This window comes from Aspergillus undulatus, assembly GCF_047715775.1.
Source record: "Aspergillus undulatus strain CBS 261.88 unplaced genomic scaffold BDV17scaffold_14, whole genome shotgun sequence".
Taxonomy (NCBI): Eukaryota; Fungi; Ascomycota; class Eurotiomycetes; order Eurotiales; family Aspergillaceae; genus Aspergillus; species Aspergillus undulatus.
The window spans coordinates 91533-103714 of NW_027396618.1; the positions used below are offsets into that span (position 1 = coordinate 91533).

The 12182-nt window shown below is 52.1% G+C and overlaps 4 protein-coding genes across 4 annotated transcripts; 2 read left to right on the top strand and 2 right to left on the bottom strand.

Annotated features, from left to right (window-relative positions):
- Positions 1-100: 100 nt before the first annotated feature.
- Positions 101-2151, top strand: tpcJ (oxidoreductase tpcJ; the record flags this gene model as incomplete). The annotated part of the gene is made up of 6 exons (XM_073759923.1): positions 101-268; positions 326-477; positions 537-589; positions 676-1628; positions 1700-1908; positions 1965-2151. 6 exons carry the CDS (start codon positions 101-103, stop codon positions 2149-2151), a joined length of 1722 nt encoding a protein of 573 aa, XP_073617277.1.
- Positions 2152-2445: 294 nt separating this feature from the next.
- Positions 2446-3849, bottom strand: BDV17DRAFT_280723 (transferase family-domain-containing protein; the record flags this gene model as incomplete). The annotated part of the gene is made up of 1 exon (XM_073759924.1): positions 2446-3849. The coding sequence occupies one exon, from the start codon at positions 3847-3849 to the stop codon at positions 2446-2448; it is 1404 nt and encodes a 467-aa protein (XP_073617278.1).
- A 746-nt stretch (positions 3850-4595) lies between these two features.
- Positions 4596-6026, top strand: BDV17DRAFT_280724 (uncharacterized protein; the record flags this gene model as incomplete). Its single annotated transcript, XM_073759925.1, has 6 exons — positions 4596-4793; positions 4841-4877; positions 4933-5000; positions 5057-5442; positions 5492-5725; positions 5756-6026. The coding sequence occupies 6 exons, from the start codon at positions 4596-4598 to the stop codon at positions 6024-6026; spliced, it is 1194 nt and encodes a 397-aa protein (XP_073617279.1).
- A 1068-nt stretch (positions 6027-7094) lies between these two features.
- On the bottom strand, positions 7095-8638 carry BDV17DRAFT_297622 (DUF1996 and WSC domain-containing protein; the record flags this gene model as incomplete). The annotated part of the gene is made up of 3 exons (XM_073763527.1): positions 8295-8638; positions 7784-8240; positions 7095-7721 (listed from the first exon to the last, which is right to left on the bottom strand). The coding sequence occupies exons 1-3, from the start codon at positions 8627-8629 to the stop codon at positions 7095-7097; spliced, it is 1419 nt and encodes a 472-aa protein (XP_073617280.1). The 5' UTR covers positions 8630-8638.
- Positions 8639-12182: the final 3544 nt, after the last annotated feature.

Genomic DNA, 12182 nt, shown 5'->3' on the forward strand with positions numbered 1-12182 from the left:
TGAATGGGTGTCTGGAAGAGTTAAACTGAGGACTTCCCCTGATTAATCGTTGATCGACGAGGGCAGAGGATAACTCACTATAGAGGGGGCAATAGAAAAAATGGCCCGCTTAGTTACATTCTACCTGCTCAATCTTGCGCTGGCAGCGATATCCCTCGCACAATCAAATAACTGCGAGAATAGCCCTGCTTCTCGAGAATGCTGGGGTACATACAACATCTCAACGGACTACCACAGCATCACTCCCTATACAGGCGTAACGCGAGAGGCAAGCCTACCACCAAACTATCCCAACCCAGAACAAAACCAACTAATAAAAAAACAGTACTGGCTCGTGGCAGAAAACCGCACCCTCGCACCAGATGGATACGAAAGGCAGATGCTCGTTTTCAACGGCACGTCGCCGGGCCCACTACTAGAGGCGGACTGGGGCGATGAGTTGGTGATTCATGTTAGGAATGGGTTGGAACATAACGGGTTAGTTGGTTCTCTGGGCTGAATACAGTAAGCGCTGAAAGAGCTAACACAGTTACTAGGACCGCCGTGCATTGGCATGGCATCTGGCAGCGCGGCACGAACCAGTATGATGGTATGTATACCCTCTACCATAGTCTACCCCTGGCCCTAGGATAGTCCACGCCTGCGCACCCAGCATACTAAGTGGTAATATTCCAGGCGTCCCGGGCGTAACCCAATGTCCCATCCCCCCAGGCTCAACATTCACATATCGCTTCCGCGCAACGCAATACGGCACAAGCTGGTACCACTCGCACTACAGCCTGCAGCTCGCAGACGGGCTCTACGGACCATTGGTAATCCACGGCCCCGCGAGCGCAAACTACGATGTCGACCTTGGGCCGGTCTTCATATCGGACCATTATCATAAATCGGCGTTTGTGTTGTGGGAGGAACATACCCGGTACGGCGGGCTCCCCGTTCGCACGAATGCGGTTCCACCGACTGGGCTGATGAATTCGACGAATGTCTTCAATTGTCCTGAGTGGTCGGAGACAGTTTGTACGGGCGGGAGACGCTCTGAGGCTGTGGTTGAGAAGAGTAAGAAGTATCGGATTCGACTGATCAGTTCGACTGTGGACGGGTGGTGGAAGTTCTCTATTGACGGACATAAACTTACAGTTATCGCGGCGGACCTGGTTCCCATCGAGCCGTATGAGGCAGACTCTGTGATTCTGACCTCAGGGCAACGGCACGATGTCATCTTTGAGGCGGACCAGGATGTAGACAACTACTGGATGCGCGCAATATACCAAACAGCCTGTAACGGGCTGGAGATTGAGAACGATGATGTAAAGGGGATCATCCGGTACGAAGGAGCCCCAATAACAGACCCTACAACCTCGCAATTGGAATCCATTACGAACTCCTGCGGCGACGAGCCCTACAATAAACTCGTCCCATATGTAAAGAAGAGAGTCGGAAATGCGGCGGGCCAGGAGAACCTCAATGTAGGGTGGTACTACGACCTGCCTGAGTTGTACTTCCATTGGACGCTAAACACGAAGGCGCTTACGATCGACTGGGGCAATCCAACCATCCACATGGTCTACAACAATGAGTCGATCTTCCCGACGGACTACAACATCTATGAGATCCCAAATGCGGGTCAGGTGCGTATCCTCCAGCTGCCATTCCCATCCCTACCTAGACATGGACACGGACATGGCCCTAACGAGTGCAGTGGACGTACTGGGTTGTTCAAGACGTGGGCCTCGTAAACGCATACCACCCCTTCCATCTCCATGGCCACGACTTCTTCATCCTCGCCGAGGGTCGTGGCCTTTATACGCCGCTAGTCAAGCTGAATCACGATAACCCGCCGCGGCGAGATACTGCTACCATGGCTGGGACGGGGTACCTTGTCATTGCGTTTGAGAGTGATAACCCGGGGTGGGTATTCATTTACCTTTACCATCTACTCAAGACGTGAATATTGATGTTTGTAGATCGTGGTTAATGCACTGCCATATCGCCTGGCACGCGAGCCAGAACCTAGCGCTGCAGTTTGTGGAGCGCGAGTCGGAGATTGGGTCTTTGATCGAGCCGGTTATTGGCGAGTTTGAGGGTCTTTGTGCCATGTGGGATGAGTATTGGGAGGACTCGGTTTATCGTCAGGATGACTCTGGGATATAGTTCCTCGCGAATGGTCGTGAGTTGCTGTAGACTTACTTACTCGACTTCACTACCATCCCCAGCGGAGAACCTGCCTAGGATATTGTTTCTACGAGTGCTCGTAATCTCTTCTTAATATTAGTTCTTGTTCCAGCAGCACCAGAAGGCCTCGTACGGGTATATATGTTAAATATCCTTTGGCTTCTTTCTGGATCAGCGAGCTTTCATCGCATGTTGGGGAGCATGATTATCATTTAGAGATACTTATTCTACACCAAACATAGCTACCCACTTTATCCCATCAACCGTAGTTCCCTACCGAGGTACACCAAATTTCGTAATCAAAGGATCATTCAGCAGTCTCTCCACACAGCTCGTTTCAACACCAACCACCACCTCCATCCCACCATCCGGCAGAGCAGGAAGCACAGTCTGGTTTCCATTAATCACGCCCACATGGGGGACCCTCACGGACGCAATCTTATTTCCCAATCGAGGCCCCCAATCCAACCCATAAAGCTCAAACCCAACCCACGAGCTCTGAACACAGTTGTACCCGGGGACATCCAGGAAAGCAGTAGGAGCCAGCCTGTCAACATCCTCGAGTTTCTCGACCAGGGTCACCACGTCGTCTGTGAATTCTTCTCCAGCGCGGAGAATGGCCTTGCGGATGAGGATCGCGAGGTCGGCTATACTTAGCGTGGTTAGCATTTTGCGGATGGGCGCGGACACGGCGACGTATTCGAGGAAGCAGCCGAGTGTGTTTGGGTGGACTCGTGGGTTTGTTCGCTGGCGTCCGTCGATGGCGATATTGAATACAGAGACAGGGTCGCCGTCCAATGTCTCCAGGGGTGACTGGACGGCCATGACGGTGCGCCAGACAAGCGCGGAGAGAGCATCGTTTGTCGATATCCACGACTGGTCAGATGGCTCGGTGGCGTTCGCCGGCGACGCCTCTGCTTTAAGTGCTGCCAGTGATTCCGGAGAGAAATAGAAGACCTGCCCTCTGTGGCTGAGGGACATCATCTTTGGCGGCGCTCCCGGGGGCGTGAATGGGAGAAGGGTGTATTCTGGATGGTCCTCAATCCTCCCTGCATTGCGTCCTGACGGCTTTTCGACCTGCTTGCGGTCCGTCCAGATAGCGTCCGGTAGCTCGACTGGGTCTGTAATGTCGATTCCCTGTGCTCGGCGGCATTCCTCCGCCCAGACCTTCGTCCATACATAGAACGATGTGCCATCGCCCGCCATGTGGAAGATGCACCAGCTCAGGAGGAGGCCTCCTTGGATAAAATTTGCCTGGACGAGGGATATCGGAAGGCGTTCCCCAGGCACTGGCCACACGGACCTGCGACAGACGGTATCGGCGTCGAACGAGGCCACGGGGAAGTTCTTCTCCTTCAGTTCCTCGTAGGTTTCTGGAAAGGAGTCGCGGAGATCCTTGACCACAATGCCTGCGACTCCCTTATCCACATTGCTGTCGTCAAGCTTCTGAAGCTTCATCACGCCTTTCTGCTTTGAGTCGGGGTCGGGTACGGCTTCGCAGCCGACTTCTATGATGCGTCGTGTGAGAGCCTCATATCCGGCTCGAAGGACCCGGGCGACTTTGTCGAGATCATAGTTATCCTCAAGCTGGAAGGGAAAGACATAGCGGAGATAGCCCTTTGGCCCGATGCGCTCCAGGGCTGTGAGCTGGTGCTCAATTCCAATTGCACTGCCCATGGTCAGGTGGTGATAAGAGGCAGTATCTAGGTAGTTGGAGACTTACGAGGAGGAAGGAATGGGTGTGGGTCGAGGGGGTTGTCCGGTTCTATCTATTTTCTTGACCTTGCCGATAACACTGAACCACCTTCCAGTTTGATTGCTTCTGCGTGTCTGTAGCCCACAACTCGGGGGCCAAACTGCAGGGGCCATGAACTGCCGCCTATCAGAGTATCCAATCCCCCACTATGGGACGGTTCGCCGTCAAGGTTGCTGCCGCCGTCCCGCTGCCATTCTCCACCGGGCAAGAGGCATGCAGCCAACAGGAGCAATGACTCGCCCACGCCGGTGCTCGTACCCCTGCTAGTACTCGCCGTTACGACGCCATGACTCGGTTATCCAAGATTCTTCGGCTGTCGTGATTTCTGTAAGGTGACATGTTTCCCGAGATCGGCGCCGACTTGACATTATCGCTGCTGCCGCAGGCCAGTGACAGTGACTCTTGCTGCGTGGGCCCACTGCTGTCAAGGACACTCGCAGAGCTCTCCCATTGCGTGCGCACACAGTTCTCCAACAGCTGCCGTCCTTGGTCAACTAAGGAATCCAGCGATGGGGGCCGTCACTGACAAGCTTTAACGTTTGCTCCAGGTCCTGATCGACGGGTTAAAGACAGATCTTTCTCCCCAGTCGATTCAATTTCTCGGTGATGTCCCAGTGGTCTTGCTCGCGGTGCAGCTCACCGAGTTACCCTCACCATAGCCGTGGCCATGGACCCAGCTATCCTCGCCTACTTTGGGCCGCCCCCGGACAATGTTGATCTTGCTGATAGCACGCAGCGCGTCGATAGTGGCGTTGTGATTGCAATGCTCTGCCTGGCTGCCCTTGCTGTTGCTTTGCGATTCACTGCGCGAATTATTCTTCGGAATTCCCTTCTCGCTGATGACTGGGCCATTATCGTGGCTCTTGTGAGTTTTTCCGCTTGGTTGATTGCATCTACTAATAGTTCTTTTAGACCGGTATAGGCGGGACATCTGGACTCAGTGTTGCAGGTGAGATCTATTGGGTAACGCCTCATTGAAATCTTTAGCTAACAAGTCCACTTAGGAGGCAGCGTGGGCTCAGGAAAACACATTTGGGCGGCCAAACTAGACGACTTCAAAACCCTCTACAAGGTGAGTTGATGACCTATATTTACAACTGCGTTGCTCAACCTGACCCATCGCACCAGCTCCTCTACTCATACACCTTCGTCTACGCCGCATCCTGCACCTGCACCCGCCTATCCATCCTCTACTTCTACCGCCGAATCTTCTCACCCCTAGAACACTCCCTCAAAATATCCATCATCTTCGGCGCCGTCGTCACCGTCTCCTACCCCATTCTCGTCTGGGTGACCATGGGCTCCGCCTGTCGACCCCTCTCCTACTTCTGGAACCAGTTCAGCGGCGCCCCAGGCGAGTGCATCAACATCCCGCAGTTCTTCTTCGCCACGGCCGTCATCAACATGCTGAACGACTTTATTATCCTCCTCCTTCCGTTCCCGCGGATCATCAAGTTGCAGATGACGCTTAGAAAGAAGATTGCTATTTGTGGGATTCTGGCTGTTGGGTTTTTGTGGGTCTTTTCCGTACACGAAAAATATGGTGTGCTAATGGACCGCCAGCGTCTGCATCGCAAGCATAGTCCGCATCTACTACCTCAGCCTCTTTATGAAAACCATCGATATAACCTGGCACATGGGCACAGTGTTTATTTGGAGTACAATCGAGCCCGCTGTAGCTATCGTCTGCGCATGTCTCCCTCACTTCGCACCATTAGCGAAGCTCGCCCACCGCTCTATCTCCAGCAGCTTCAGTTCACGAAAGTCCACGAACGTCATATCAACAAGCCACTCTCGGTCCCGAGGATTTAACAGCAAGAGTAAGAGTAAATCTGGCCAGTCTCACAAGGGTGGCAGTATCCTCGGTAGTCGAGGTCGAGTTCCGACATTCCGCCCTGATAGGACGGAAGACGACGACGAGATTGGGTTAACTAATTATGTCACTGTGGGATCAAACTCGAATGTTAATCATGGACTTGGACCTGGGCCTGGACCTGGATCTGCAACTGGATCCAAAGATGACACGTTTGAGACGGTCTCACGGATCACGGTGCAGTCGAGTTTCGTGCAGGCTTCGGAGGCGAGGAGGGTTTCATGATACCTAAATCTCCTTTGTTCTTCTCTTGCATTGTGAACTTGGTGCCCTTTTCGTAAATAAATGCGATGAAATGATATTTCTCCTCGTCTGTCTACCTATCCGTGAAGTGGTGCTTCTTTGGTCCTTAGAACAGACATCGACCAAAGCCGTATCGTATCTGCGTGCAGAGCCAACGCAAAGCAAAAACACTTCTAAGTAAATCCAATACAAATGGGATAGCGCAATCGATACCTCGATCCAAGGGGCCCCCAGCGTCAGTGTCCAGGTCCAGTGACACTCCCACATTCCTAAGGTACCAACACTACATTTTCGCCATCGACTAGCATACATACATATCTCAAAACCAACACATGGATATAAACGGTGCAAGCCAGTCGGGGCGAGGCTGAACCCGACGTGGCGCGTGTTGAGTTACCACTTACAAAGGACGTCCCGGGCTTGAGCCCAGCTCGAGGTTGATATCAAACATTAACATTGTAAATCATGTCTAGTTTACGGGTCAAGGTATATCAATGTCACCACTACTTGCTATGCTTGAAAGCATGATGATGACTTTTGCACCCGATGTGCCTTCTCTCTTCTCTCTTTTCACTCGGAAAGGGCCACTAGTGAAGCACTCGGGAGTCGGGTCGGTGTTGGCGAAGTATAAGTCTAAGGACTAAGGACGATGGCAGCGCGAAGTCATGTCCTTGTCTCTTCTGTACAATTCATCTCCTTTTATGTAGTGTGTATGACTCGCCTGATCCAGAAGGAACACTGGACAGTGAGGACTGATCGCGGCATATCGTCAGAGTCAGACTGCAGAATGTCATCGTGGGGGTTATGGGGGCTGTGGGGGCTGTTGGGTCAATATCTACTCCACACTTGCATAAGGCTAAGGATCAGCAAGAGGATAAGCATGATGATAATTACCACAGGCCGTATTCATTGGTCTGCAGAATATGGCTATGCTTAGCAAAATCACCCCGTTTGAGGTCAGTGGTAACTTGGTGACCATAGCGAGACCCACTGATAACTGTTTGGCTGTATCTCATCTCAAACTACACATGACCAGTATCAAATTGACCATCATTGCGGAACCCCCGGATACTGCAAATTCTCACACTCCTTCCCTCCGCAAGCTTTATACAGCCCAATATAAGCATACCCACCGCAGTTCTGGCTCTCATCACCACTGCACTTACTCAAACACTTCCCCATCGGCTCGGCCTTGGGCATCTTGCTCTCCTCAATGCTATTCCCACAATAGCATTCCCGCGCATATTCCAGTCCTGCATATATATACCCGTTCTCGCGGCAAGTCTGTATACATTTCTGAACGGTCATGTCATCGCCGGTAGAGCTGGACTCGGAGAGGACGCGCTGATCGTCGACATTATCGCGTGCGCATCCGATCCACGCCCAGTTTAGGGAACCCGTGACATCGGTGTAGTAGTGCTGGGGCCTGTCAATGGCCGTAGGGGCGGAGCAAGTCGTGATGCTCTTTGCGTCGTCGGGGCCCGGTTGTACCGGATTGCAGCCCGGCAGAGCGTCAAGCCAGCCCGAGACTTGTTCGTCGATAGAGGGTTCCAGCATGCATCCTTCTGTTACCTCGTCGCCGTAGAGCTCCAGCGCGGCGCAGTTCTCGATTATCCCGTTTGGGTCGTCGCATGTGTCGAGGGCATGCTGGAGGACGGGGACATCCCAGCCGTTGATCTGCCAGACCGGTAAATAGATATCCAGGTAAGTAACTAAAGGTGAATGTGAAGGTGCCATACAAAATCCCCATGCAACCCATATCCCGTCTTATCCCCATTCGACCACACAAACGGCTGACTGTCACCATCACCATACCAATCCTCCGCGAATTTCTCGGTACGCCAAATAACCTCAATAAAAATACTCACAATCTTAACCGGATGACTCTCGGGACACGGCCCCGCATTATACGTCTCATTCGGATACGCCATGTGTGATTTATGGTCTTCACTATCGAAGTTCACGCCGTCCCAGCACGACGGGAAGAAGACTTGTGTGCGGAGCCCGTCGGGGCAGTTGTAGTTTGGAAACCCGTTTGTCTCGGGCTTTGCGGGGCCGGTGTAGTCGAGGCAGGCGTAGCTTCGGGCGTCAGATTCGGGGGTGTTTTTGTACTTTCGGTCCATGGGGCTGCCGGCGACCATGCGGAGGTCTTTGGGGGGCGCGAGGATTGTAGAGTTGTTGGGGTCTTCTCGTTGTCTTTCCATTACCACTATTAGCATTTGCAACCAAGGCTCTGCACTCAAAACTCACAAGTAGTAAATCAGCGCACCCCCATCCTGCTCAACAGATGTAAAGCTCCCATTCTCCGCCTGATAGTACAGCGTCGGTATCCAGTAGTTCGATTTATCCGCGACGGGGGCGCACGAACTACACTGCGCCGCCTGCGTGTCGTTATAGTCCATTGAGAACCCGAAGCCGGACCCGCCCATTATGGTGTGGACATGGCTTGCTGCTATTCCGGGCTGGATTATGGGGTCTGCGCGTTCGACGACTAGGGGGTTGCTGCAGGGGACTTTGAAGAATGCGGAGGCCAGCTCCAGGGTTGATAGGAAGGGAAGGAGAGGGAGGCGAGGCCCTGCTCGCATTTTGGAAAGGTAAAGAGTGATGGAAGATAAAGAATGAACGTGAATGTGAATGTAGAGAGCGTCTGAGTCCTGACTGGGAGCAAAAGCTCAGTTCGCTTCGGCCACGGCCCTTATATGTTCGTCTTCACCCACATCAAATGTAAATATAAAGTTCAACACACGATTCAGACATCTCCTAGGATCTCCATATCTCATTCAGATCAAGATCTTGTTTTCGTTCATGAGGATTCACACGGACCCCTTCATAGCGTTGACCTGCAGGGTGATGGTACCAGGGTAGGCGCCCGGCCCCCAAACGGCCTTAATTAAGGGTTCTGAAACGCGTTTGAGACGAGGAATTCCCACATTGCGCTCAGCTCTGGTCCTTGAGTGAGTCGAGGTCCAGGAGCCTGGAATTGCTGACTCTGGAAATTCTTTGTCGGGAGTCAGATAGTTAGGTTGCAATCGCTGGGTCGCATCTCAGATGACGCTGCACTCAAGTGTTTCAGCACGGGACTGCATCGAAGCTTAGCGGCGCGGAGGTCAGCAGCAGCGCTGTGGCTGATGAGTTCGAAGATGTAAATGCATGGAATCAGAAGAAGATCGCTGTAATTGAACGTCGACGGACCGCATTCGCATTTCTCTTCTGTCATGGTAGTATTCGGAAAACCCCAGCTTCAAGGACGCCATAGTTTAGCTCTTTGAAGGGGGTAGGCTGAGCAGAAGCAGTGTGCATTCAAGGAAAGGGCTTTTGTGAAGATGAGCTGAAACTGACAGGAGCAAAGAAACATTTATTCATCATGATCCTGTTGCTCAGGTTGTGAGGTGGCTCCAAGGTAAAATCCTTCTTCCTCCACAGCACATTGGGAGTGTATGAAGGCGACCAGTGACTTGCTCGACAGAAAGCCTCTTTGCTCATAATAAGTAGCGATGGATGGATTATGCGTTGGCCGACCCTGATATGAGAGCGCCGCCCAGCTATCAAGGTAGGAGTAACTGAAGGCCGGTAGAGGAAGTACACAGTGCAGTCTCGAGAATATACAGAGAGTTAGATAGAGGTAGGTAGGTACCGAGTGAACCTGGACGAGCCATACGGGGTAAGCACGTGTCACTCCCCTGTTTCGATGTGTCTGCTCTGGGGTAGCACTCATAAACTCCAGAGGACCAGAGCAGGTCGAAGAGCTCTGAGTCTCAAGACCTTGACCATGTACAGCAAGGCATCACATGCGCCGCATTTTTAATCTCCGGCCTCGCATCGAGATTCGCGCTATCTTCTCAGGTTCGCTTACAGAATCCATCATACCAAGTTCCAATCCATAATGTAAACCACCCATCCCATCCCATCCCATCCATGTGAGCCTTGCTCGGTATAGATTCCTTCCCAGTCACGCCGAGATACGCCCAGATAACCTACGTAAGTCAAGATAGAGAATAACCGCCACACAGATCACCAGAGGGTTCAATTCTGCAGGGTCGCCGCGCCGCGGCGCCGAGCAGGATGAACGTCTGCTGACGCTACACCAAGAGTCCAAGAAAACGCTGGCATCGCTGCGTCGTAATAAGGATTTCTCCGATAGGATCATGGGCCCGAGTCAGTCTCGGCCTCAGGCGAGCAATGACAATCGCATTCTCGGCGAGCTGCTCGTTAGGCTCAGCTGGAGCGAGCTGGAGCTCATCTCGATGATCCTGCCTTATTCGACAGACACCTCGTACCCTTCTTCCCGGGAGAGAAGGTGATAGTCAGCCGCCGAGTCCCGACAGCAAATCGTTCTGTAATCGTTGGTTTGACTGGCTCAATCCGAATCCCCAGTCCACCACCAACACCGCACCGTCTCCACCCGACATCGCGCCTGATATCCATAGTTATATTGCGTCGACAGAGTGACACTCGGACTCCAACACCAAAAGATGACTTCAGTGGCGCCGCTAATAAAAATAAAAAAAATGAAAGAATGAAAACTCTGACCATTCCAATTCCCAAGCTTCCTGGTCGGAGAAACTCCGGGGTAGTCTTTACCCGCACGCGGAGATTCCCGCCGAATGGGGTTACCCGGGCGCGTACGTCAGTTGCTTACAATTTCCGTTGGAAACGAGGCCAGAGTAGCGGGAAGAGGGTCGTCGAATTAGCTCTTTTTAGCTGGGGTTGGGGGCGTGGGGGAATTTGGTTTCCGTCTCCCGTGGGTGGTTTGATTTCGTGGAGATACGGGATACGCGGGCTCCGAGGGAGCAACGTTGTAGATACTCTAAAGGTGATTGTGCATGCCAACGCTATTGAACCCTTGGACTAGGTAGAAAGAATACTCTTGTTTCATTCAGTCGGCTGCTTAGCATGAATAAGACACGCCACTGATGCTTGTCTGCCTGTAATACGAGGATAATATCGGTGCGGGATGTGATAGGGTGAAATTCAAACCCCGGGTTTACCCGGGGATAGTGAGAAATATATTTCTGCAACAACCGCAATGCATACAACTGTAGAGCACCATTATGACCAGCTAGATACCTACTTAGAAATGAAGACAGTATTGAGCACGAGATAGATATTTTCTCGATATGTTTGTTTGTATATTGGTCTGTGACTTGAAATGCACATCATGTACCACGACAGTAGTACAAAAAGACATGCGTTGTCTCCAGCAACCAGATAGAAGACAAGAGGAGTTACAGAAGAAACATAGCCAACTGAACACGATGTATACCGCCAGTCAATTGCTGTCTATACCTTCAAGGCGCGCAGTGTACCCTTAATGCTGATCCCCAGAATTACTTCAGTGCTCAGTCACCAAGACAAAGAAAGGAACAATCGATATCTACAGTCGAAGCCCTACAGCACGACCTCATCCTCCCCGGCCATGGTTCGTACAACATGCTGATCACCTGTCAGGCACTCCAATCAGTCTGCATCACCATCAACCTTGGACGGATCTACAGGGTCCGCATGCATGCCACATGGGAATCGAACGAATTCGACGGCATGAACCATGTCCATCTCGGAACATTCGCTGCAAGTTGAGGAGGTCGGCATGCCGCTAGAGCTGTCACAGTGACGTCTCGGGATACCTGCTGGACCTTGGAAGGCTGGGACTGAGAAGCTGTCACAGATCGATGATCAGTGCCTATCAACTGCACCTGCATGATACTCCATGAAACCATTTCCACTCTTCCGCTGGTGTGGGTCGTCACGGACTATCCATGAGAAGATCGGCTGTAGTTCAATGATGGACAGGGGTAGATGTAAACATTCTTTCTTCCCATAGCAGTCTTCCTGGCTGCAGTCGTTTGAGTACAAGATGGTTAGGTTGCCTCAGTATAGGTCCAGAATAGGCCTAGCTCTAGGGTCGAGCCCGCGGTGGCCGAAAGCAGTAAGAGCCGGGAGCCAGGCAGACACTGAAGGCAGAGACACCCCGGGAATGTTTGGGATGGGAACGGACTCCGTCAGCGGCGCTATACTAGTCGGTTAACGTCCGCTTTGATGCAGTGTTATGGAGTCGATGGAGCACATTGTTTCAACGTATGATCGGGTTGAATAATTCAACCGCACGGACTGAATCTGAATGCTATATCTCAGTATTCA